At 50.7% G+C, this 27,347-nt stretch overlaps 1 protein-coding gene and 1 non-coding gene across 2 annotated transcripts; both read left to right on the top strand.

Annotated features, from left to right (window-relative positions):
* The first annotated feature begins 514 nt into the window (after positions 1-514).
* Positions 515-26,923, top strand: MMP2 (matrix metallopeptidase 2). The gene is given in 13 exon segments (NM_174745.2): positions 515-843; positions 4,017-4,243; positions 5,204-5,352; positions 6,413-6,541; positions 6,761-6,934; positions 9,512-9,685; positions 10,548-10,721; positions 12,897-13,052; positions 14,285-14,420; positions 18,645-18,781; positions 20,259-20,418; positions 24,766-24,875; positions 26,638-26,923. Coding segments are annotated over 13 exon segments (1,986 nt in total). The 5' UTR covers positions 515-687; the 3' UTR covers positions 26,742-26,923.
* TRNAG-UCC (transfer RNA glycine (anticodon UCC)) lies at positions 21,170-21,243 on the top strand. The gene has a single exon. It is a non-coding gene; the product is annotated as a tRNA-Gly (tRNA).
* Positions 26,924-27,347: the final 424 nt, after the last annotated feature.

Below are 27,347 nucleotides of genomic sequence, written 5' to 3' on the forward strand. Positions count from 1 at the left end.
ATCTCTAATGATCTAAATGCTCTCTCTCTGATGATCTGTAGGTGCGGCTGATCATCTCTTTTTGACCATTCCTCCCCATCTCTGACCCACGACCCTGGAGTGCAGGCCGTGCTGAGTCTAGAGTGGTCGCGCCGGATGTTTCTCCGCGGGGGTCCTTAGGTTTTGCGCCCCCGTGGGGAGTATAGAGGTTGGGAGGTCGCGCACTCATGGTGCTCACAGAGGCCCAAAGCAGCTAGCTGAGGGGAGAGGAGGCGGAGAAAGGAAAAGAAAGGAGAGAAGAGGCGGAGGGCAAGAGGGGGAATGGGGCGGAGAGGGGCGGGCCCGAGCGCCCCTCCAACCCCACCCGCCGCAGCCCTGCCAGCGTCCTCCCAGCCCAGCCGGCCACATCTGGCGGCGGCCCTCCCTTGTTTCCGCTGCATCCAGACTTCCTCCGGCGGTGGCTGGAGGCTACGCATCTGGAGCTTTAAACATAAAAAGGCTCTGCCAGGACTGGGCGAGAGCAGGCGGCGGCGGAGCGGGCTGGGGGCCGGGCCATGCTCTGCTGAGCCGGGCAAAGCCGAGGAGACCGAATAGAATAGCCCCTCGGAGCGCAGCGCCGCGCGGGGGAGCAGGCGCCAGCCAGGCGGCGACGCGGCCACACGCACCGAGCCTGCCACCCCCGGGCGACGCGCGGGGCCCGGGAGCGCAATGACCGAGGCGCGAGTGTCCCGGGGCGCGCTGGCCGCCCTTCTGCGGGCGCTCTGCGTCCTGGGCTGCCTGTTGGGCCGTGCCGCCGCCGCGCCGTCGCCCATCATCAAATTTCCCGGCGATATCGCCCCCAAAACGGACAAAGAGTTGGCTGTGGTGAGTTGCGACGCTAGCCTCATCCAACCAAGTTTAGAGAAACTTTGGAGCGGGGGGAAGGGCCACCCCTCCCCCCACCCCATGGTGGGCTTACAGTGTGGGGGAGGGGCTTCAGTAAACCGCGCGGGGTGGTCTTTGGACCGCCGAAGGTGGGATGGTGGAGCTGCTGTAAGAGGAGAAGGCCTTTGATAAACAGCTTGGCAACTTTCAGGACCCAGAGGGGGGGCGCACCACCAGCAGGGTCGGGAACCGAGGTGCTATGGCAAACCTCTGGAATGGGCCCCTTTTGCAAATAACAAGGACATTGTCCAGGATCTGGGATTTGGCAACAGGGGGGCGGCTTTGTAAACAACTCTTGGACACATCTGGGGGGCTGGCTGACAAAGCCAGTTGGCCAGCGTCCTTGGAGGACTTTGGCAAAAAGCCTGAAGGGGTCTCTTTTGCGAACAGTGGAGGATCCTTGAAACCCCTGTTTAGGGGTTCCATTTTAAGGAAGAGGGAGCCTTTGACACACAATTTGGATAAAGCTTTGCACACGTGAGGGTGGGAGCTCTGGGCAAAGCAGAACTTTGGCCAACGTCTAGGAACCTTCTGCACACATCTGGAGAGGGGCCCTTGGACCAACCTCTCAGGAGTCCTTTTGGCAAGTATTTGGGGCCGATGGGAAACGACCAGCGCATCTTTTCTCAGTGGCTGAATGAACAAGTTGGTCAACGAAGGTCAAGGGTTGGACCTCAGAAAGTTTCCTCGAACTTCTCCAAAGGAGTCGGACGACGGAGGGAGAGAACTGGCCAGCAGGGCGGAGGGAGGGGCAGCACGAGGGCCCCGGCGCGTGGGGCGGGGGCGGACTGAGCCCGGCTCCGACGGGAGAGCAGCCAGGGAGCCCTCCCTCCTGGCGGGGTTCCGAGCTGCGGCTCAGACGTTTTGAGAGCGCGCGAGTGCGCGCGCCTGGCGCCAGGGGCATCCCCGCCAAGAGGTTGCACAAGCAGGGATGGGGGCAGCGGAAGGGCACTCCCCCTTCCCCCGTAAGCACCTCGGGCTGGGTCTGGACCCCTCAACACGTTCCTTCCAGCGCACATCTGCCAATTAGTTGCTTCAACCACCCTTTGTTGTTGTTTAGTCGCTGAGTCAACCGCCTTAGAAAGCCCTTATCCTCCCCACACTGTCCAGGACAGGATCGTCAAGCCCTTGGTCACCTGGTCACCCGGGGAACTCCTTCTCAAGCTATGACACCAGCCCTGCCCCTTTTCCAGCATCCAGGTCTCTGCCTTTTTTGGACAAATGGAGCTGGTCTGCATAATGATGGGGCTGTGGTTGAGGGCGAAGGTGGAGCTTTGGAGTATCAGTCACGAAGCTACCTGGGCCCCCACACTTTATACAATCTATGGAGGTCCATGTTGCCCAGAGACATACAGTGGGGGGCTTGAGAAACCAAACTTTGAACTTAGACCACCTGACTTCAAATCAGGGGGGTGCACTAACCAACTGGCCTAGTAAATCTTGGGCAAGTGACTTCTCTCTGAGCTTCTCCTGCAAACTGAGGGTAATAAGGGTTCCTGTCTTGGGGTTAAAGGAGCGATAATCTTAGGAAATTCCCTAGTGGTCCAGTGATTAGGACTTTATGCTTACACTACAGAGGGCACCGTTGGATCCCAGGTGGAGGAACTAAGATCCTGTGTGCCTCGTGGCATGACAACAAAAAATAAATAAAGGAAAATAAAGGAGAGGTAATCTTAGACACTTTGAAGGGTACTTGGGACATGGAAAGCACTCAATAAGTGTTAGTCATCATATGTTATTATCGTTTATTATTAATATTATTATTATACCCTTTCTTTCCTCTTTCCAAACTACCCTCCTAAACAAGGTTGCTACTGCTAACTGCTAAGTCACTTCAGTCATGTCCGACTCTGTGCGACCCCATAGACGGCAGCCCACTAGGCTCCTCTGTCCCCGGGATTCTCCAGGCAAGAATACTGGAGTGGGTTGCCATTTCCTTCTCCAATGCATGAAAGTGAAGTCGCTCAGGCGTGCCCGACTCTTAGCGACCCCATGGACTGCAGCCTACCAGGCTCCTCCATCCATGGGATTTTCCAGGCAAAAGTACTGGAGTGGGTTGCCATTGCCTTCTCTGCCTAAACAAGGTTAGGGCCCCATTAATAAGGCTCTCCCCACCATTCCTATCACATATTTTATTTTTCACTTATTTGTGATCCGTCAGCCTCCCTATACTGGGCTTTGAACCCTAGAGACTGAGACTAGAAACATCTGTCATGCTCACCACTTGACCCTCAGCCCTAAGACTGGGCTTGGCACCTGATAGGTGTCAGAAAGTATTTGTTAAATAAATAGATGAACTGATTGGTCTCTGACCCCCTGCAAGGGACTGTTTGGTTTTGGCCTGCATTTGGGCTGAGCCAGCTGCACAGTCACAGAGGGACGGGATTGTTTTCTTTGGGAAAATGGCAGATTCAGATTTGGAACCCAGGTCTGTCTCTTGCTGGAGCCCAGGGCACACAACCCTTATAAGAAAAGTGAGGGAAATAATCCCTATGTCATCAGCATTTTGGTGGATTAAAAGAGACAATGGAGGTAAAGAGAGGTGGTAGAGAGATAACAGTTCTAAGCCTGGGCTCTGGAGCCAGTTACTTGGGTCCCAGTTCAGTTCTGCCATTTAAGAGCTGGTGATCTTAGGTAAGTTTCTTAACCTCTCTGTGCTTTAGTATCTTCTTCTGTATGATGGAGATAGTTATACTGTCTACATGATAGAAGCTATGAGAAGTTTTGTTTTGTTTTGCCACACTGCGCAGCGTTGGGGGGATCTTAGTTCCTGGACCAGGGATCAAACCCGTGCCCCCTGCAGTGGAAGCAGAGTCTTATCCATTGGGCCACCAGGGAAGTCCCTGCAGTGAGCATCAAATGAGTTAACACATGCTGACATCAGTACCTGGGCATATAGTGGGCACCCAACATGTACTCCCAAACCACAGTATCTACAGTTTGTATGTCACTCGGCTAATGGGAGTGTGAGGCCATCTGGGAGTGTGTATGTCACTTAACCAGTGGTTTGGGAACCTGGGACTCTACCCAGTGCCCTGGGGTTGCTGATTCCTTTGGCCAATACTATACCATCCTAACATGGCTGTTTGTGCCTGGGTCCTTATTTCTTCCAGCAATACCTAAACACCTTCTACGGCTGCCCCAAGGAGAGCTGTAACTTGTTTGTGCTGAAGGACACCCTGAAGAAGATGCAGAAGTTCTTCGGGTTACCCCAGACAGGTGAACTGGACCAGAGCACCATTGAGACCATGCGGAAGCCGCGCTGTGGCAACCCCGACGTGGCCAACTACAACTTCTTCCCCCGAAAGCCCAAGTGGGACAAGAACCAGATCACATACAGGTGCCAAGGCAGGGCGGGCCCTGGTCCAAGGGATACTGTGTCTCATTGGGCGTTGTCTTCTCCCCTCTCCGGGGACCCAGGAGGGATCTTGGGAGGACTTGGCATCCTAAGGAGTTTGCGTACAAAGTTCTTAGGAATGGAGTCAAACGGACCAGGACTTGAATCTCACCCTTCCTGGGTGTGGGGCATTGAACTACTTCCTTTTCAGTGCTCTGACCCTTGACTTTCCACTCTACAAAACAGAATTAAAACAAAACCTTATTTATGGGTAGGTTGGGAAGTCGACCGCGTACATAAAAGGGTTTCACAGTGTCCAGCACATAGTGAGAGGGGGTAGCCATTCCCTTCTTTAGAGGATCTTCCCACACTAGGGATCAAACTTGGGTCTTTTGCATTGCAGGCAGATTCTTTACCATCTGAGCCACCACAGAAGCCCATAATCAATGCTAGTCATTGTCATTATTAGATGAGGTTATTGAGTGGGTAATGAGAACTTGATGATTGGTTGCTATTGATAATTGGGTTTTATGGTATAGAGTTGTTGTAATTGGTTGTTAATTGGGCTGAGAGAGCTCTGTTCTGTAGGGCTCATGCTGCACTCCAAGGATGACATCTCTGCGGGGTCCCGGAATGCACTGTTTACATTCCTATCCGTATGGGTTGATCTAAGGCTCCGCAGGACTTCAAGGCGCTCTAGTGGGCTCTTCTCCCAGGAAGCTCTACTTAACATGTACACACATGCCTGCGTGTGCATCCACACTCATGCACACACTCATGCAGACACATACCTGTCACATGTATGCACACATTCACACACCTGTGCACACGCACCCACCATTGCACTCACACACAATCACATATACACACCCTTGCACACATACATACACATTTGTAGGCCTAGGCATACGCACATGCCTTTGCACACCTGCACACACTCACATGCACTTTTGTTACCTCCAGGATCATTGGCTACACACCTGATCTGGACCCCCAGACAGTGGATGATGCCTTCGCTCGTGCCTTCCAAGTCTGGAGCGATGTGACTCCGCTACGGTTTTCTCGGATCCATGATGGAGAGGCTGACATCATGATCAACTTTGGCCGCTGGGGTAGGCGGAGGAGGGGCGCAGGGGGTCAGTGTAGAGATAAAGGGGCAATCTGGATATTAGAGAGGCATGGGGGGAGTCTCCTTTCCAGCTTAGCTAGGAGGGTAGAAGATGCAGACACTAGAGTGGTGTAGACTGGAGCAGACATGGGAAAGCCACATTGACGCGAAGTGGATGATCTGACTCCCTGGAGGTGGTGTGACACTGAAAGCAAATGGTCTCCCCACACTGTCCAGTATAGTAGCCCCTGGATCCTCAAGGCTACTTACTCTTAAATTAGTTACAATTAATAAAATTTTAAATTCAGTTTCTTAGTCACACTAGTCAAATTTCAAGGGCCCTGTAGTCACATGAGGCTAATAAGTTGGACAAAGAACATTCCCATCACGGCAAGAAGTTCTGTTGGATGACACTCGTAGACGCTGAGGAACTCTAGATATGAAAGTGGGTCGGATACAATGGACCAGTGTAGACTTGAGAGTAAGCAGAATGGATGCCGGGGTCTAGGGCACCATGTGGGTTGGGGTGGGAACACAGTAGTGTAGACATGAAGGTAAGCAGTGTAGACATTGTGAGTGGAAAGTAATGAGGGTAAGTAGCACAGGAGACACTGCAGGTATGTGGGTAGATGGTATGGCCCTGGGTGGCAAAGTGGTTATGAGGGTTAGCGTTGTGGCCATTGGGAATAATATGACTTGAAGGGAGGTGATATGGCTAAGAGAGGATGTGAAGGTAGTTGCTATAGACACTGGGGACAGCGAGGGTGGTGGCGAGGAGACTGGTGTGGCAGTGTAGCTATGTGGGTAAGTGTAGCGTCATCAGCAGTAGTGTAGACAATGAAGGCTGGTGGTAGAGATTCTGAGGGCTGTGTAGACCATAGGATGCTGACAGTCAAGTCAGCAACACTCTACTGGCCTGCTGTGTCCTCAGTCCTGGATAATCCAACAGGGCGAGGGAAGGGGTCAGAGGGTAGATGGGCTGAAGGGCCCCAACCATGGATGAGATGTGGCTGGGGTTCAGCCCCCAATGGGGTAACTAGAAGCTGAGATCCAGTGTGTTTCAGAGCATGGAGATGGGTACCCTTTTGATGGCAAAGACGGGCTCCTGGCTCATGCCTTCGCCCCGGGCCCTGGAGTTGGGGGAGATTCCCACTTTGATGACGATGAGCTGTGGACCCTGGGAGAAGGACAAGGTAAGAGTATGACCATCTACATGCCTGAGCCTCCTCGCCGATTTTCTGCATGCCTCCCTGTCACCTAGCAACGAAGACTGTGGCTTCCCTGGCAACTGTAGACCCCTCCATCTGCTCAGGTGGGAGGGGGAGGGAGGTCACACACCCCGATGAGTCACAATCCTGGTCTCCAAAGAAAGGCCTAGAGAGATTCACCCTCCACCCTGTGTGGCTCCTCAGTGGTCCGTGTGAAGTACGGGAATGCTGACGGGGAATATTGCAAGTTCCCCTTCCGGTTCAACGGCAAGGAGTACACCAGCTGCACAGACACAGGCCGCAGCGATGGCTTCCTCTGGTGTTCCACCACATACAACTTTGACAAGGACGGCAAGTATGGCTTCTGCCCCCATGAAGGTGAGTGTCCTCCTGGCTTCAGGCCTTGACCTTCCCAGCCTCTATACTCCTCAGGCTTGGCACGGCCAATTAGCCAGTGTCCCCTCCACTTCCTTCAGCCCCCACATCCCAATTTGAGCCATCACTGTGCCCTTCTCATCTGTTCCATTATTCACTTAATACTTTCATTTATTCACTTCCTTTTTTAAGCTTCACCATTAGCAATATTTTTGAACTCATTAGTTTGATGTGCTAATTATTTTTTCCAACATACATTAAACTGAACTTAGAATGATTAAAATGCCCAATGGGTCTCTTAAGAACTACTTTCTACCCTCTAGCAGAATTGGAGGTTCAAGGGTTGAGGAGAGCCTTGGGATGAATCAGAAGCCTAACAATGGGATTGGTACTGAGGCCAGTATCCAACCTGGCTTGGGGACACCGACCTGGGGGATTTCAGCCATTGCTTCTGGTTCTGATGCTGACTCTGTGTGTCTGGGGGCTGTTCCATCTGCCTTTCTTGGTCTCCATCTATCGTGGCTTGTGGCTGCATCTCTGGGTCTTGGCAAAGGCATCAGGTTTAACCTAGTATTTATATGTGTGCTTTTGTCAGTGCTTGAGACATAAGCTCTAGATATTTTGAAACAATGTAGAGGGAATTTTTTTTAAAGGGTGAGGGTATTGACATATACACTCAGTTCTTTTTAATTTATCCTTGACGTACTTCATAATCAGAAATCATGAAAGGACAGCATATATAACCTTATACTCTTATCAAGTCATCATGTTTAATGATTCAGGAGGTGGAAAGCTGAGAAGATGTGGAGAAAATGTGAAAAAGTCCAAAACCTTTTAAAATACCTTTTTTCTTTGCTAGTCCATAAAGACTCCTTGATCTATATATACCTCTGTCTTCTTAGCTGTAATTTTACACGTTTGTGAATCTTTCTGACGTTATTGCAACTGAACCCTAAGTACCAGCCCTGTTGACAGAAGGAAAGAAACAAAGAGCTAGTTAAATGTGTCCCTGTTTACGCTTTTAGTACCCAAAACTCATGCAATACTTTTTTATTAAGTAAAGTTCAAGCCATTGGCCATTAATAAGTCAGAAATACTTAAAACCAAAAATATTTAATGTATCTTGCATTTCCCAGTAGGGATTTGGATGGCGTTAACCTTCCATGTGTCAACCCCTGTGTTTAGAACAGAATGTCTTGATAATAGAAGGGAAACAGCTGTAATTCATAAGTTGAGGAAGGGTTTTTCCCTGTTTGGGACATTAACCATTGGCTTGGTCCTTAGCCAGATGTAAGTACGCACGGCATGCACGTGTTTGGGTCTTGGGGCAGAAGTTCTGGTTACTCAGCCCCTCCTGACTGCTGAGTCAGTGTCTGCTTGTCTCCATCCCTTTGGGGGCAGGATTTGGGAAGAGATGGGGGCTTCCTGGGTGGTAGAAATGCTGCTGATGGGAGGCCAAAGGTGGAGACTGGTCTCCATTGAAGTTAACACTTCGCCTTTCCCATTTCAAGGCCACCAAGGCAGCTTGTCTTCTTCATCAGCCGCCTTGTTTCTGGCGTTCCAGGAGAAGGTCTCTGGGTTGGGGAGAAGGGAGCAGTGAGGGTAAGGGGCCCTGAGACTTGTGGGGGTGGCCAGGGACTGGGCTTGATTCTGGCCATGGTGGAGTTAATGGGGGCTGGTGAGGTCACCTCTGGCGCCGTTGTTCACAGATGGTCCTTGTTACGCACTTGTGGTTTTGCTAGTTGGCAAATCCAAAGACACACCATTCTGTAGCTTCGGGTGGATGAGGGTGCGGGGCAGCAGGGGGAGAACCCAAGATAGACAAGCCCAGACTCTTAATCCCACTGTCTCCCCTGAACCCTCCAGTCATGGCCCATGTCTTGGGGTGGTCAGAGTGGGAGCCTGGGGTGTGTATTAAAAGGTTCGCAAAGATACCACCTCCCCCTCCCGCCCTCCCTCTCCTCTCCCTCCTGCAGGGACCACAGCATCTGGGAAAACGCCTGGGGTTGAAGGGAGGTGAAGTTTTCTCTGTGTGCGCAAGCGTGAATGACAGAGTGAGGAAGGCAGAGATGGAGATCAGTGTGTTTTGTAGTTCTCAGTTACAACCCTCATCCATCTAGGTGATCATGAGTAGTTCTGGAGCCAGCTTTCTTCAAACCTCAGTTTCCCTCTCTGTCAAATGGAGAGATATTGCCATCCTGCCCACCTTGGATGATATATTTAGCAATCTGCAGGGATGCAAGCATCAATCAGGCAGAGTGGACTGTGACCCTGGGGCTGGAGTAGGGCTCTGGAGGCGCCTACCATGTGCCAGGGGTTAACTATTTTATTGCTGAGACAGAGGGGGGCGATCCATAAGGTCCAAGGAAAAGGCTGGGGCTGGCAAGGGAGGAAGGAGTATTTACCCCCAGGAGTTCAGAGAAGCAACAGTTTACCAACCAGTATAGATTTTTTAAAAATATTTTATCAATGCTATGACTTCCCTGGTGTGAGTGGGCAGGTGGGCAGCCAGCTCTGCATTCACACAGGTGCCCAGCGGATGCTCACATTCGCACCCTCCCCCTCTCTCCTGCACCCCAGCCCTGTTCACCATGGGCGGCAATGCCGACGGACAGCCCTGCAAGTTCCCGTTCCGCTTCCAGGGCACGTCTTACGACAGCTGCACCACGGAGGGCCGCACGGACGGCTACCGCTGGTGTGGCACCACCGAGGACTACGACCGCGACAAGAAGTACGGCTTCTGCCCGGAGACCGGTGGGTGTCGCGCCTCTCCCCACCCTCTGATAGCAGACCCACGAGAGCCCTCCCCACCCCGCTTCCCCAGGACAGGGGTGCTAATCAGGACGCTCAGCGGCTGGCCCAGCATGGACACCAAAGTCAGAACAGATGTTGGGCACCCACAGCCAGTTCAGCTGAATTGGCTGGTGATGCTTAGGCATCACCAGCCTAAGCTGGTTCAGGCCCGCCCAGGACTCCCTCAGAATGACCTGCACTCCCAGCCTCCCTGGTCTTTGTCTCTTCCTCCCCCTCATCCCAGAGTCTCTCTTCCCTGCCTCTCTTTGTCTTAGTCTGTATCTCTTTTGATCTTTGTTTTTCAATAAGAACTCCTTCCCTCCCTTCCTTCCTCCCTTCCTTCAACAGATATTTGCCGAGTCCCTGCTCTCTGCAGAGGACACAGGTAAGTCTCCCACTGGCCCATGTGTGATGGAGCTCCCAGTCTTGGAAGGGGTGTTGGCATCCTCAGCTCTGCCCAGCTTCCTCTGGCCCCACCATGGCCCCACCCATGGAAAGCTAATTTTAAAAGCTCTGGAGTCTGGCTGCCTAGGTCTGCATCCCAGCCCTGCCACTTCTCAGCAGCACTGCCTAGGCAAGTTACTTAATCTCTCTGAGCTCCAGTCTTCCCATCTGTGCAATAGGAGATAATCTAGGGTCCCTACCACACAGGGTTGTTTAAGAGGGGCCAAGATGTGAGATGTGTATAAAGCCCCTGACCCAGTGGCCCGGACAGAGCAAGCACTCAGTAAGTCTGGTTTGTTAATATCCACGTCCTGTCGTTGCTCCTGGTGGAGGCCTCAGACCCCCTGCCTTCCGCTGACCCATGTGCCTTATCCCACAGCCATGTCCACTGTGGGCGGGAACTCGGAAGGTGCCCCATGTGTCCTCCCCTTCACCTTCCTGGGCAACAAGCACGAGAGCTGCACCAGCGCTGGCCGCAGTGATGGGAAGTTGTGGTGTGCGACCACCTCCAACTACGATGATGACCGCAAGTGGGGCTTCTGCCCCGACCAAGGTATGAGGAGCCCTGGCTTTAGGTCAGAGAAGCCGCACATCCGGCCCCGCCCATATGTGGGCGGGGAAACCGTCCAGAGTCCCCACCCACCTCAGCCATAGGCACCGCCCCCTAGACACCCACCTACGGGCATCTCTACTGCGGACCCTCCCACTCACCAGAGACGCTGCCGTTCCTAGTGGGGACCGCTTGCCTGCTTAGCCCCGCTTCTCTGGGCAAAGAGGTGGCCTCCAAAATAAGACCTGATCCATCCCAGTTCCCAGTTCCTGAGTGGGAGTCAGTTTTCCCCAGCAGATGCTGCTTTCCTTTCCCACCTCTTTACCGCTCCAGGTGGTTCTGTCACACTCCCAAACATTTCAGTGCTCGATACAGGGAACCCTGCTCCAGAGAGATGATTCTCCTGCGAGACATTCCCACTCCAGCAGAGAGCTGCCTTCAGGGAGCTGGGTGGGCAGAAGAGAGGAATACAGTAGGCACCTCATCCTTGCTCTCCCCACCCTCCACGCAGAATGGGGAAGCCCTCACGGCCCTCCCTGCCCCATGGGCACCATCCTTTGCCAGGTTGTGAATGGAGGAGTCCTTGTCAGTAATGGGTGCTGAAAACACAGCTGCCAGGGACAGCTCTCTGCCTTCCAGGGCTCACAGGCTTGAGGGAGAGAGTAACCAGGAGACAGGCTGTGACCTTACTGTGTGGTCACTGCAATGAACAGGATCCTTGAGGGCACCGGGGAGTCACTCTAGGCTGCAGGGCCCCGTGTCACTGGGTTCAAGGACCCAGATGACCAGGTGAGAATGCTGGGCTGGGGCCAGCCAGTATTAGGGCAGCCTCTTTTTAATGACAGAGGCTGGCCAAGGGAATTTTTTTTATCCTCCCCCAAGTGCCACGCTAAGACTTACCCTGATTTTACCTGCTCTGCTCCAGCCTCTATTTAAAGGTGGGGTTCTCCACCTGCCGGAGTGGTTTAAGACTCCAGAGCAGGTATAGTGTACTTGGTTGGGGGAGGGGGCAGTGTATTAGTGTCCTCTTGCTGTTGTGTAGTCGCTAAGTCATGTCTGACTCTTTTGTTATCCCATGAACTGTAGCCTGCCAGGCTCCTCTGTCCATGGGATTTCCCAGGCAAGGATACTGGGGTGGGTTGCCATTTCCTTCTCCAGGGGATCTTCCCTACCCAGGATCAAACCTGCATCTCCTGATTGACAGGTGGATTCTTTACCACTGAGCCACCAGGGAAGCCCGTTTTAGTGTCCTAGGGCCGCCATAACCAGATGGCTTAAAACAACAGAAATTTATTCCCTTCTGAGTCATCCAGAAGTCTAAAATCAAGGTGTGGGTAAGGCCACGTTTTCACTAGAGACTGTATCACTCCAATCTCTGCCTCTGTTCTTTGGCCATGTACCTTCTAAGGACGTGGGTCACACTGCATTAAGGGGCCACCCTCCTGCAGTATGGCTTCATTTTAACTTGTAGCTTAATTTATTTGCAAAGACAATATTTCCAAATAAAGTCACAGCCACAGGTATATGAGGTTAGGACCTGAACATGTCTTTGCAGGGACACAGTTCAACACACAATCGAGTGCAATGATAGGATTTGCCCACTGTCTGGCTTGAGCCTGGGCAACCACTCCAAGTGAGCATCATTTTACTGCTTCCCCTGGGTTTCCTTTTTGGAGACTCTGCAGAGCAGGTTTTGCTCTTGTTCTTTATAGAGAAAACGAAGAGCCAGGTAATGGGATTTTTAAACAAACGGGCCTTTAAGTACAGGATTTGCCAATGCTGCGTGCTCCCCTCTATAGCACATGTGCAGTCCACATGGAAAGGGATGAGGGGACCTGGGTTGACTCTAATTGAAAGTAAAAGGTGTGGTCTGTTAACCCCAGAATTGTCCGAAGAAGAAAACATCAATATGTGCCACCTCCATGCTCTGAACCCTACCATGGAGATGTCCTCATATGTCCCCATTGTCAGAGCCAGGCCTGACTACTACTACTTTTTTTTTGGCTGCACCGAGTCACATGTAGTATTTTAGTTCCCCAATCAGGGATCAAACTCGTGCCCCCTATTTGGAAGCCCAGAGTCTTAACTATTGGACCACCAGGGAAATCCCCTGATCTGACTTTGTCCCTTATCTCTCTCCCTGTCCTTCTGCCTGCCTCCCCTCCCTATGGCCCTCAGGGTACAGCCTGTTCCTGGTGGCAGCCCATGAGTTTGGCCATGCAATGGGGCTGGAGCACTCACAGGACCCTGGAGCCCTGATGGCGCCCATTTATACCTATACTAAGAACTTCCGCCTGTCCCATGATGACATCCAGGGCATCCAAGAACTCTATGGTAAGCCTCAGCTTGGGGTCCCTGGGGCAGGGATTTGGGGAGGTCGTGTCACTGGGGGTAGGGTGCCAGTGGGGGGAACCAGCCAGATCTGGGACTGCAGGAGACAAGGGCAGCAGTATTAACCTGGTCTGGGGATATTGGAGCATTACTCTAAGGCCTTTGGACAGCCCTTTCCTTTCCAAATAACACCAGTGTCTGAGCCTCACTTGGCTCCCCAGAGCCACGCCGCAAGGCAGGTGGGGCAGAAATGGGCTCTCCATTTTCTAGGTGAGTCAGCTGAGAAAGGTAACTTTCTGGCCTCAAGGTCAATGAGGTTTACGCATCCAAGTGAGGTTTAGAATCCAGGAGAAGTATTAATAGCTAAATACAGGGTAGAAATTCCCAGCACCTGGAATGACCTTAATGATACAGGAGTGCAAAACTTCTAGTTCTCCAAACAATTCTTTTATTTTAACGTGTAGTAGGATCAGTACAGCTAGTACCTGGAACCACTGATTTATGTATATTAATGCTTGCAATGAGGCTAGAGTTTACAAAGTGACTCCATTTTTTAAAATAAATCAACGTGTAATAGTACTGGCAGCACTTAGACAAGGCTGAAATCATGAAAATGGTTCTGGAGCGAAGAGGTGTGGGGAGCACAGGACTTGGGAAAGAACTGCAGTAGAGTGAGTGAGTGGCTCTGGGTTCGAGCGTCGCCTCTGCCACTCACCAGCTTCAAGGGATGGAGCCGGCCTTTACCTCTCTGGACTCAGTTTCCTCACCTCTAAACGGTGGCTGGTTACCCTCAGGAGTGAAGGAGGTGTCTGCCACACCCCCAGTGCTGGCCACACGGTCTCGCCTCTGACACTGACTCTCTTGTGGGCTCAGAAACCTGGGCTTTGAGTTTAAATCCTTGGGCAGGTCATATACAAAACTTGTCTGGGTCTCAGTTTCCTCATCTGTAAAATGGGAGTAAAGATGATGCCTACCTCTTAGGCATATAGAGAGGAATAATTAAGGGGATGTCGGGGAAGAACGTTCATACAAGGTGAAGGACCACAGGATTCTGGTTTCTGTTCAGTCTCCTTTCCAAGTCCAGGCCTCTTCCCTTGTCTTCCCTGGGCTGACACCGAGGCCAGAATGCTATTCTGATGGTCTTTAGCAGATTGGGTAGGCCGGTCTTGGGGCTCAGCCTGTGGGGGAGAACCCCTGGGGCTGGGGAGAGTCTGAGGTCGGGTGTCTTCCCCCAGGGGCCTCCCCTGACATTGATACTGGCACCGGCCCCACCCCAACCCTGGGCCCCGTCACTCCTGAGCTCTGCAAACAGGACATCGTCTTCGACGGCATCTCTCAGATCCGTGGGGAGATCTTCTTCTTCAAGGACCGGTGAGTGTAGGAGCTGGCTTCCTTGCCCTCTGCCCTGTCTCCATTATTCTCATGCCCCCATCTCTTGCTCAAGGACCCCACTGGGGGCTTCACAGAATGACCAGTATGAGACCCATTTTTGCTGCATGTCCGACAGATTTTGGTGCTACCACAACAGGCACTTCCTGTGCTGTTTGCTAACCTGTGGGTCTCCTCGGTGTCTCAGCTTCGGGCTGCAGTATGCATTCAGGGATGGTCTGCATGTCACTCCCTCTCCTGGGGTTAGCGGTTACTCGTGACAGATGGCAGGAGCACAGGAGGCCAGATCAGACCACACAAATACATTTAAGGCCTCCAGTCTGAGCATATTTGAGAATACTTCACTGGCTGAAGCTCACATGGCCAAGCCCACTACCTACTCTAGGGGGTGGTACTGCACAGTCATGTGAAATCAAACATGGATGTAGATTTCTAAAACAGGGATGGAGGGAAGACTTAGGAACAATGCATCTACCATAGACCTTCTCCTGGAATGGCCTTGACCTCAAATGTTCTATGTTTGGGGAACAAGTCACCACAGGGCAGAGAGGTGGTGTCCTTCAGGCTATAAATAAAGGCCCCCACTCAATCCACCAGGGCTGTGATTCACCCAGCTGTCCTAGAGGCAGGCAACAAATCTACAACTACATTAAAGCATCCATCCATCCATCCTTCCATTCTCCTACCTATCCATCACGCATCTATCATCCAGTATCCACCCATCCATCCATTATCTGTCCATCCATCATCGTTATGTATTCATGCGCATCATCAAGTCATTCATCATCTGTCCATCCATAGCGCATAATAGTTGGGAAAATGGTTCTGGAGCCAGATTGCTTAGGTTAGAATCCTGGACCTGCTACTAACCTGTTGCATGATTACAGGCAAGTTAATTGTGTATCTTCTTTTTACCTCAAATTACTCTTTTGGCTCAGACGGTAAAGTGTCTGACTGCAATGAGGGAGACCCGGGTTCAATCCCTGGGTCAGGAATATCCACTGGAGGAAGAAATGGCAACCCACTTTAGTATTCTTGCCTGGAGAATTCTATGGAGAGAGGAGCCTGGTGGGCTACAGTCCATGGGGTTGCAAAGACTCAGACACAACTGAGCGACTTCACTTCACTTCACTTCACTTCACTCCACTGCACTTCACTTCACTCATCTCTAAAATGGGATTAATAGTCCAACCTATCTCATAGGGCTGTTTTGAAGATTAGATGAGCTTAGTGCTTAGAACAATGCCTGACACAGACTAAGTGTGTTCAATCATACTAGCTGTCCTTATTGACAAATAATTACTTGGCTTTTACTGTGCCAAATCCTTTGCTAAGTTTTGGGATCTGGGAGTGAGGTGTTTTGTGCTGTGGGCAGAGGGGCTGCTTAATGCCTGGATTGTTGTTTTAGTCACTAAGTCGTGTCTGACTCTTGCTACCCCATGGACCATAATTCACCATGTTCCTCTGTCCATGCATGTCCAAGGCAAGAATACTAAAGTGGGTTGCCATTTCCTTCTCCAGGAGATCTGCCCCACCCAGGGACTGAACCCACGTCTCCTGCATTGGCAGGAGGGTTTTTACCGCTGAGCCACCAGGAAAGCCCAATGCCTAGATTAGTGTTCTCAAAAAAAGGTCAATGAATCTCCCCAACAAAAATCACTTAGAGTGTGAGGGTTAAAAGTTTCTGCCCCCACCCTCGGGCCCTCTGACTGGAATCTCTGGGAATGGGTCCCAGGCATGTACGTTTAAAAAAATTTCCCCATGAGAATTCCCTGGTGGTCCAATGGTTAGAACTCTGTGCTTTCACTGCCAAGGGTGAAGTTCACCCCCTTGCCAGGGAACTAAGATCCCACAAGCTGCAAGGCACAGCCAAAAAGAGAAAAAAAAATTTCCCCAATGATTCTGATCCACATTAAAGTTTGAGCGCCACTCGTCTGGTTTAGGGAACAGAGGCAGAGAGGACCGTCATGGCAGAATGAAAGAGATGTGACGGCAGAGATAGTAGCACAACACTTTGTGGACACGTCTGAGTCCAGGCAGGCTCCGCAGGTGAAGTGATACCCACGCGGGAACATTAGAGGAGAAGCAGGTGCAGGTGGACGTGATGGGGCTGGCAGGGTGGGAGTGAGGTTGAGACAAGGGAATTGCAAGAGCGAAGCTGGAGAGATGCAAAGTTACTGGCTTATCCCAGGAGAGCCTGGTGAGGCTGAAGATGTTCCAAAAACTCTTGTGAAGGGGGTCCTCTGCTCCAGGCATTAGGCTAGGTGCTGGGTGGGGGGTGGGAGGAGTGGGGCAGATGCCAGAGAGAGATGAGACCCATAATGCACTGAGAAGTCAGGTCCATCGGTCCACGAATGCCCAAACCAGGACATGTAACAACAGATCTCAGTGTGTACTGCAGCCCTCATTTAAGGGATGGGAAAGAGGTGAGCCCAGGGAACCCATGCTCTAGCACCACCCTTGATCTGCTGCACTTCTCCTTAAGGAGACCTTGACCACTCTGGTGGGTCTGAGTACAGAGCTGGGAAAGGGTGTGGTGCCTAGGCCCAGGTCAGAGCCATCTCTGGTCTGACACATCCCACTTTCTTTCAAAAGGAAGTTGATGGGTGTTTAATGGGCTCCTTGAATTGATCAGTAAGGATTTAAACACTGACTACATGCAGAAACTGGTGCTGGACATTGTGGGGGACTAGAAAGGCAGTACTGAAGGATAATTCAACTCCAACTTTGGAGTCAGATCTGGATTTGAATCCTGGCAATTCCACCACCTCTCTGAGCGTCATTTGCCAAGTAAGGATCGTGGTACTTTCCCGTATCAGGATGTTTTGGTCGTAAGTAACAAAGAATCCCAACTCAAACCAGCTTAAACAATGGAAAGAAATTATTCCCACGTGGTACAAAGTCCAGGGGTAGGGCTGCCTCCAGGGGCGGAAAGAGGGTCACGGATTCAGTGATTTTTTTTTGTCTACTACCGTCCTTGGCATTGACTTCTTCCTAAGGCTGAGTCCCTTGGGGTCACACGATGACTACCAATGGCAATTGGGGCTGTAAACTTCCTTGCCCACATGCAGCAGAAGAGAGATTGAGAGAGAGAGATCTCCAGATGTGAAATACAAGTGTATGTCTTCAATATTATTGTGCCAACATAGGACATACGGCCACTGCTGAATCTATAACAGTTGCTGGGGAATGCTAAGCTCTGATAGGATTAGATCACTGGTCCTCAAACTTTGGCACGCATTAGAATCGGCTGGAAGGATTCTTAAGTCACAGATTACTGGGCCCCAAGCCCAGAGGGTATGATTCATGGGTCCTAAGTGGAGCCCAATAATTTGCATTTCAAATAAGTTCCACGTGTTGGTCTGGAGATCTCACTTTGAGAGCGGGTAGCTTAAACTTATCAAAATGGGGACTGGATCCATCTATAGGAAAGGAGGGACCGTAAGTATGGGTATGTTGTGAGGAAGGATTATAGGGAAATAAATAATAGGTGCTGGGTAGACCACCAAGACTGCATATTATTTTATAATATTGTAAGGCTGACATTTTACAAGCCACATGAAGTGCTTGGGACTTAGTAGGCCCTCAATAAATGAAGGCTCTTTAGTACTCCTGGAGGAGGAAATGGCAACCTGCTCCAGTATTCTTGCCTGGAAAATTCCATGGACAGAGGCGCCTGGCAGGCTACAGTCCATGGGATTGCAAAGAGTCAGATATGACTGAGCAACTGAGCATGCACACACACTTTATTACTCCTGCCAAAGTGCATGAATCCATTTCAATTCGGGAAATGCTTTTGCGTGCCATAAGCTCCTGCCTCAATTGACTTCTAATCTGGCAGGAAAGATAAAACACTTAAAAAAAAAAACCAAACAATCAAACTACTGTTACAGGCACTTGGTGTTGCCAGTTTTGAGAGACTCAGAGTGGGGAGAGCACAGTATGGAGAGAGAGGTAGTTAGGGAAGGCTTCCTGGAGGAGGGAGCAGGAGGGGGAGCAAAGTGGTTGCTTCTCTGCTCTGGCTTCTTGCTGAGGGGACTCTGCTCATTCTCCATTCCTTCTCCACCCTTCCTTTGATCTTGCCTCCCCTCTACCCAGCCAGGGAATTATCCTGGGATGTTTCTGAGTGGGCTTGGGGAGGCATGTGTGGTTACAGCTACAGAGGGACTGAAGGTGTGGTTTCCTGTGTCCCCTTCCCCCACCCAGATTCATCTGGCGAACAGTGACACCACGTGACAAGCCCACAGGGCCCCTGCTGGTAGCCACATTCTGGCCTGAGCTGCCGGAAAAGATCGATGCTGTGTACGAAGACCCACAGGAGGAGAAGGCTGTGTTCTTTGCAGGTCTGTGGGAGGGGACCTTCTTGGCCCTCAGCTCCAGGGGGCGCTGTACCGAGATTCCTGTACGCTGGTGGGTGCTCCCCTTAGTTACAGATCCACTCTTTCAACCATCATCTGGGAGATTGGTTAGACATCCAGCATCAACCAGCACTGGCTCACAGAATGAACATTTCAGTAACCTTTTACTCACTTTGCAATCTTTTTGATTCCTTTTCCAAAGGAAAATGACACTTCAGTGCTACTGCCTTTAATACCTTCCTAATGCTAGTGCCTTCGGCAGATGACAGTTTTAGTTAGAATTTTTTAAACACTGATTTGTTTTTATTTTTAATGTTTACACTTATTTCTATAGACTTCAAAGTGAATTCCTTGAAAGCAGAATGTTGAGTTAAGTAATAGTACAAGGAGACTCTTGTTGTTTAGTTGGTAAGTTCTATCTGACTCTTTCCAACCCCATGGACTGTAGCCTACCAGGCTTCTCTGTCTGTGGGATTTCCCAAGCAAGAGTGGAGTGCCGTTTCCTTCTCTGGGGGATCTTCCCAACCCAGGGATCAAATCTGCGTCTCCTGCATTGCATTGGCAGGCATATTCTTTACTACTGAGCTACCAGGAAGGCCCATGAGGAGTCTCTATAAGTGGTAAAAATCATTGAGGTAGGGTCATATGGGCTTCCCAGGTGGCTCAGTGGTAAAGAATCCACCTGCCAGTTCAGGAGACACAGGTTTAATCCCTGGGTCGAGAAGATCCCCTGGAGAAAAATGGCAACCCACTCCAGTATTTTTGCTGGGAAATCCCATGGACAGATCAGCTTGGCGGGCTGCAGTCCATGAGGTCACAAAAGAGTTGAATGTGACTTAGCAACTGAACAACAGCAGCAGGGCCACCTGGGTAACATCTGGGAAACCTTGCTCCTTTCCTCTTTATTCGAGCGCCTCCCATGTCCCCAGGGCTGCAACCCTTGCTCTCAGGGAGCTCATGAGCCAGGAGGGGAGACAGAAAAACAGGCTGTTAGGAGGGGATTCAGGAAGAGCTGTGGCGGTTAGGGGGGTGAAGGCTGAGATGGGGACACAGGGACAGCTTCCTTGACGCTGAAGGCTCAGACAGCGCTGTGGGTGCATGCTCACCGGTGGACCCCCCAGCTCCTCCATCCCAGAGTGACCAGGGCAGCTGCTGGCTCACAGGGGACCTGGGTGCAAATTAGAAAAAGGTGCCTCTTCACGGCAGTTGTGGCACTTAGAATCTCTGACTTGGTGAATGAAGCCAGGGTGGGAATCATTCCTGCTCACCTTCTTGGCCAGGGACCTTCCATAACCAATTTACGAAGCCTTACATGGAGGCCCCGATTCTGGGCACTGAATCCAGAAGTGAGCAGAACTCATGTACCCGTTGAGAAAGGCCACAGTGGGGTCGCTGGCAGATTGGTGGTGGGAGGAACAGCCTTGAGCACTTGCCACCAACGCACCCTCTGCTTCTACCCAAGGGAACGAATACTGGGTCTATTCAGCCAGTACCCTGGAGCGAGGGTACCCCAAGCCACTGACCAGCCTGGGGCTCCCCCCTGGTGTCCAGAAGGTGGATGCTGCCTTTAACTGGAGCAAGAACAAGAAGACGTACATCTTCGCCGGAGACAAATTCTGGAGGTAAGGGAGGGTGGTGTGAAGGAGAGCCGCACCGCCAGCCATGTCAACAGAGAGAAGACACTGGCCTTGAGCCTCTTGGGTTGAGTTCAGAGGCTGGTGGGCTGTGGATGCCCCCTCTCTGGTCTCTAATCCGCCAGGGCTACAGGCCCTCTGAGCAGTCACCAAAGGGCGAACTATTCTTGGGCACGTTACTGGTACAGTTCTGGTTAGGGCCTCCTTTCCCTGCTCAGAAGTCTTTGGATTGGGCTCATGACTGTCTGGTCTGGAGCCTTGTATTTTAGGGTGACTCACTGAAGAAGGGGGTAATAAAAATAATAGCTGCTACTTTGATCCTATGTATGAGGTGGGTGTTATTATTCTTCCCATTTTATAGGTGAGGATATAGGTTCAGAGAGTTTAAGTATCTGGCTTAACGTCACACAGCCAAGTAGTGGCAGGCTGAGATTTGAACCCCAGAATTCTGGCTCCCAGAGAACATGCTATTCTCCACTTTTCTACACTATACCTGAGGTAGTGGGGTCCCAAGAGATGGGAGTGGTGGAGGCAGGGATGGCAGAGGGCAAACACAGGATGAAAACTGAGACGGGTACCCACAGGAGCTAGCATCCAAATCTGGCCTCATTGGAAACAGCGGCACCCTCTGGCCCAGCTTCCACAGGTCCCCTGGCTATGGGGGCAAGCTGGCAGGAAGGCCAGTTTGGAAGCATGTAGCTCTCTGCCCCAGCTCATCTAAGGGAAGGGTCTAGGGACTTCCTTGGTGGGTCCAGTGGCTAAGACTCTGTGCTTCCAATGCAGGGGCCCCAGGTTCAATCCCTGGTCAGGGAACTAGATCCCACAGCCATGACTAAGAGTTTGCATGTTACAACTAAAGATCTAGCCTGCTGAGACTGAAAAAGATCCTGCAAGCTGCGACTAAGACCCAGTGCAGCCAAATAAATAAATATTTTTAAAAATAATTTTAAAAATAAAGGGAAGGATCTGATTCTAAGAGACCATGGTCAGGGCTGAGGGCCAGGGAGTCCAATACCCAGGAAAGGTTACTGAGAGGCAGCCTGGATCTCAGGAATTTTCATTACAAATCTTCCCATTTCCTAGATGAAGAAACTGAGGTCCAAAGAGATGAACTAACTTGTCTAAGTTATTTATAGGCAAGTGTTGTCTGCTGATTACGCAGATTGTAGAATTTTAACTGCTTCTTTTGCCGTCTAACCCCAGGCCCCTGGCACTGTACCCTCAGGGTTATTGGGTCGGTGGAGGAGTGGTCTTCCTCTTTGCCTCCTAAGCATTCTCGTTCCTCCTGTGCCTGCATCTGAACCTTTGCCACTCCTGGAACAATCCTGCTTCCCTCCAGAGTCCGCTGTCCTCCCCCCTCCTCCCCACCACCCGCCCCCAGTTGCCCTGCATTCAGAAGCTGTTTATGTCCCCAGCTGCCGTGTCAGGGTGGAATTCCAGACATATTGCTAAGATACTTAGCAACTTAAGCTGAATGATATCTCAAGCCTCAGGAAAGGAAACAGCCAGAAAACCACAGTGCTCTGCCCACAGGCTCCAGAACACTCCCAGGCACATGCCTGTGCTGTGTGGAAAGGCATCTCGGCACAGTAGTCACTCTGCATCTCCAAATCTTAGAATCAGAGAGCCCTAGTGTCTTTGAATCACAGTGTTGAAAGGACATTTATAATCATCCTGCAGCACACACTGTGAATGTAAACATATGGGAACAGACGTGTCCGTGTGTAATCATGAGTATTGCTTGCCTGCGTGCACGCACACACACACACACACACACACACACACTGATGCTCAGGCTATGCTGGCATCTTGCTGGGTTTTGGGCAGAGTTATCTACTTTCTAGTCCTTTTCAATAGCAAGCCTACCTGCCAAAGCCTAGATCTGGGATGGACAGCCTGTTCCACAGGGAAAGCTCTGTAAATCTTCCTTAAAAGCAGCAGAACTGAAACATCTATTGGAGGTTCTGGGTGGGGTTTCTAAAGGAGACAGATCTTTTTCCCAGGAGAGGTAGTTAATGAGCCTGAGACACTGGTCCTGGTAGAGTCTACAGAGGCCCAGGCTTCCTTGCTGGAAAAGGAGAAATCGCTCCAGAATGATACAGGACAAGGAGCTGCTTCCAGCTTGGGCAACCCCAGGGAGTGGTTAGCCCTTGCTTCTATAAGCTTTCACTAAGCCCAGAAAAATGCATTCAGTATCTCCTATGTGCCAGGCATTTACCTTGGTGCTGGAAGATAGTGGTCAAGCAATAGGCGCTCTCTGGGACTTCCCTGGTGGTCCACTGGTTAAGACTCTGTGCTTCTAATGCAGGGGGCATGGGTTCGATCCCTGGTTGGGGAACTAAGATCCCATATGGCAGAGAAATCAATATAGCACAGAACTTTTTTTAAAAAAGGAGAAAAAAGAAATAGTTGCTCTCTGCCTGGTGGAACTTACAATATCATGAAGGGAAGAGATATAAACACGTACAAATAAAATGGTGATGGTTCTCACGATGGCCCTGTACCACATCCCGGGCTATGCATTTCACCTGTATTTCTCACTTAGGGCAGCCACGATTATTAGGTGCGTTTTCCAGGTGGCCTCAAGGATATACCTTTGAAAAATCTCTGACACAAATGTCTGTATTCGTAACACCTACTCTACACTACAGTTCTACAGCCAGAGAGGAGAAGGTCAGAGGGTCACAGAGAAAGCTTTCAGAAAGTGTCCCAGTGAGCAGGAAACACCATAGGAGGAAGCTCTGGGGACAGAGAGTGAAGACACATGGTCCTGTTCAGAGCCGGCATCTTCCGATGGCTCCATGCTGTATTCTTCCTGGAGGAAAAGAACTTAGAAGCACATTCCTTCACTTCTCTGAGCCTCAGTTGATTCTTGCCCTCCCTGCGTTCTGTGGGTAGAGTGAGAAAGAAATGAGGGCAAGTTCAAGGGCACATAGCTCCGAGCCATTGTCACTCCAGAGAATGTAGTTACAGGGGATGTGGATAGGATCCTGGAATTTTCCCAAGCTGGGAAACTTGGTTTTGGTACCTCAGGTCACAAGGAAGCATGTTAGGTTTTGCAAGAAGTCTCATGACAGAGATGGGATTAAGAAAGGCATTTCTGGCAGTTCTGAGGGTGATGGGCAGAGGGGGAAGACTCCTGTAGAAGGGGGCTCATAGGGGAAGCTGTTTTTGGCGTCTGGGATTGGAGGCTGGCAAGCTGGCTGTGGAGAAGAAAAGAGTCAGCTATGAGGCTGGTACTGGGCTGTCACCAGAATGAGATTCAAACACAGATCTATCTAGAAAATTAGCACCATGAGGGTAAGATTTTATCTTGTTTATTACAATATCCACAGCGACATAGTGGGAGGTCATTAAATAGTTGCAGAATAATAAATAGATGGAGTGTAGGTAGAGAAGCAGTGGAATCAAAATGACCTCAGCCTTTTAAAAGTTCTCTCAAGATTAAAATGAAAAAGACAGATGTTGCTAGCCAGGAAAAGAATATGCCAACTAATACTCCAGGTATTTACACAAATTAAAGGCAGAGCCCTGGATAATGACTTGCCCTGGGAGCTGCCGGTGGGCCTGAGATGACAGGAAGTTGCTCTGTGACTCACAGGGCTTGGGCTCATGCACCACCTTGTACTGTAACCTCATGTCTCAGCCGAGATCATTGCCCCAGATGTGGACTGTCAGCTCACTTGACAGATGAAGCAGCAGCATTTTTTCAAGCCGAGCAGTGATGGGCAGGACCTTGTCTCTGGGCTTCCGGTCCAGTGCTCTTTGTACTGCAGCAGAGTTTCTAAGGGAACTAACATTTCTCAGATACTGTTAGGCATTTTGCATGTGTTATTATTCCATTCATATATATGATAATTAAATATCAATACATTAAATATAGCCCATCTAACAGATGGTAAAACTGAGGCTCAGAGAGGAGTTTGCCACCCTGGAGCCAGTCAGGCCTGAGTTGGACTCCCACTTAGAAACTGGGTCCCCTTTTTAAGCCTCTGGTATATTAAATGAGTATTATGTAGTAACTGTCATAGGATTGCCATAAGGATTGACTGAGAAAGTATATGGAAAGTTGGTAACACACTGTTTAAACGTCAGTAATAATTATAAGATTGTTTTTACGGGACTGTCCCAAGTCACCTAATGAGTGAGTCGTGTAATTAGGATTTACCCAGGTCTGACTCCCTGCCCCTCAGCTCCAGTCAGGGGCCTCCCTGAAGGGTTAGAGCTGGCCTCCCAGGCTCACCCAGGAGCCATCAGCCGGATCCTCTGGTCACGCTGGGGCAGGGCTGGCCTTGAGGGAGCCCCACTCGTTCACCATGGCCATTCTCCTTGCAGATACAATGAGGTGAAGAAGAAAATGGATCCTGGCTTCCCCAAGCTCATCGCCGATGCCTGGAACGCCATCCCTGATAACCTGGATGCTGTGGTGGACCTGCAGGGCGGGGGTGAGCTGCCCAGGCCTCTGGCCGCTTTCTAGGACTCCCTGCCCCCAGCCAGGGCCCTGTTCCTCACAAGCACACACTCCCTCATTGTGTGGGGAGGCAGGCGGCGCCCGGGGAAAACAAACCAGCCCCTTCAGCCCAGCGCTGGGAAGGCATCCAGACCCCTGACCTCTGTTCACTCAGCTGGCTCCAGGCAGTAAGACCCAGAAAGGCCCCTCACAGCTGCAGAGCTTGGAGCCAGAGAGCGGGGAGGAGGGGAGGCCTGCCGGGGGCGAGAAACCTGGGCTTGGTGCCCTGGATTCATTCTGGGGTTTGATCCAGGCCCTTTTGGGTTCCACAGGAGGCCTTGTGACCGCCTCCCATTAGCAGAAGGATGGCTCCATTTGAGACAGGACCAACTTTGTCAGGCCCTGATGCTGAGGTGGCAAAGATGGCCCATTTGTCTCTGTTCCTTTGCTGCATAAAACAACCAAACCAGCAAGGGCTAGAATTTGGAGTTTGGAAACCAGATTCCTGAGGAGTCTTCTGGGAGGTCTCTAGGGCCCTGGAAATGAGTCCAGTTTGGCTTTTTAGAGGAGATTTCAATGAAATTTCACAAAGATGCTTTTTGAGCTCCTATCACATGCTAAGCACATGGCCCTGACTAAACCTCTCACATGTCCAAGAAAAAGCAGGGTACAGCCAGGTGTCAGGTTAAGGATTTTCTTCAGAAAGAAACATCTGTTGAGTACCTCCTGTATGCCAGGGGTTTGAAAAGAAGTAAATGAGGTCATATGTGTCAGGAGTAAGAAATTCCAAAACCCTAAGGGGCCAAGCTGGTGCATTAATGAGTGAAGCAGGCAAGGCAGACAGCGGGGAGTGATGTGGTCTGTGGAGCATCAGAGAGTACATGGCTTGTTTTCTGGGGACACCTGCTTCTCTGCTTCTGATGATCTCTGCCCTGCAAGAAAAGGGGAGCAGGAACAGCAATCCAGTAGTTAAGAATCCATGCTTCCACTGCAAGGGGGTGTGCAGGTTCAATCCCTGGATGGGGAACTAAGATCCCACATGCCACCTGGTGCGGCCTCCCAAAAAAAGAGAGAAAAGGGGAATAGTGTTATTAGATAGTCTAGCTCTTTTAAAAAGAAGTGATAAATCTGTATTTTCATATGAAATTTCCAGATTATTCAAAACAAAACAGAAAACTTGTGTGGACTAAATAAAACCCATATGTGGGCCATCTGAGAGGGATAGCAGTCTCTTGGTTTGCCACTTCTAGGAAAGCAAAGTGGTGCTTGTGCTCAGCACAGTGCTATTATTTATATTAATCATAGCATATATCATCTCATTTTATCATCACCATAATCCCTAAGAGGTGGTATCTTTAGCCACATCTCAAAGATAAAGAAACAGGGACTCAGAGAGTTTAATTCCTTCCTCCAGCCTCCAGAGGGGTCTTCTGTGATTTAAAAGTTTCTTCCTGGGGACCTCCCTGGCAGTCCAGTGGTTAAAACTTTGCCTTTCAATGCAGGGGGTACAAGTTTAATCCCTGGTCGGGGAGCTAAGATCCTACATGCCTCCTGGCCAAAAAACCAAAACATAAACAGAAGCAGTTTTGTAACAAGTTCAAGAAAGACTTTTAGCAATGATCCACATAAAAAAAAAATCTTAAAAATTAGAAACATCTTCCCTATGACAGGCAGACTTGTAAAGTTCTCAGGAACCTTCTCTGTGCTATAACATCTGAGGATGGGTTGGTCACAGGCTCTTCTTTTTCTCATTCCAGGTCACAGCTACTTCTTCAAGGGCGCCTATTACCTGAAGTTGGAGAACCAAAGTCTGAAGAGCGTGAAGTTCGGAAGCATCAAATCCGATTGGCTGGGCTGCTGAGCTGGCTCCGCCTCCCCCAGGGCCTGCCCCTCCATCACCTGCTGCACACCAGGGCCTGAGCACCAGGGAAGGACCCGGGTGGGCGTGGCAGCCCTCAGTTCTGTAATTAATCAGCATTCTCACCCCCACCTGGTAATTTAAGAAACCCTAGAGTGGCTCTGCCCTGTGCTCAAGTAAAGGTGCTGACTGTACTCCTCCTGGGTGTCCCTCCCCCTCCATATCTCACCGGCCCTCCAGAGCCACCCCCAAAGAGATGCCTTGAGATTCTCAATGCAGCCATGCCTTGGGGCTGCCTTGGTGCTGCCACACTTCAGGCTCTCCTCCTTCCACAACTTTCTGTGGCTTTACAGCACCTTGGGAGCCAACAGAGACTACGTCGAGAGGGCACCGGTGGCCCGACAGCCTGGTCTGGCATGGGGCAGTGGGAGTGGGGCACCGTCAGGTGACCACCCCAGACATTTGGCCTTCTCCCTGCTGGCTGCCTTAGAACTGTCCCTACATTAGCAGTTTGCTTTGTATGCACTTTGTTCTTTTCTTTGGATCTTTTTGTTTTTTTACTTTTCCACTATGACATTGCATTTCCGGACGGAAGGACTCAGGTTGTCT

Source organism: Bos taurus, chromosome 18 (assembly GCF_002263795.3).
Source record: "Bos taurus isolate L1 Dominette 01449 registration number 42190680 breed Hereford chromosome 18, ARS-UCD2.0, whole genome shotgun sequence".
NCBI classification, from domain to species: domain Eukaryota; kingdom Metazoa; phylum Chordata; class Mammalia; order Artiodactyla; family Bovidae; genus Bos; species Bos taurus.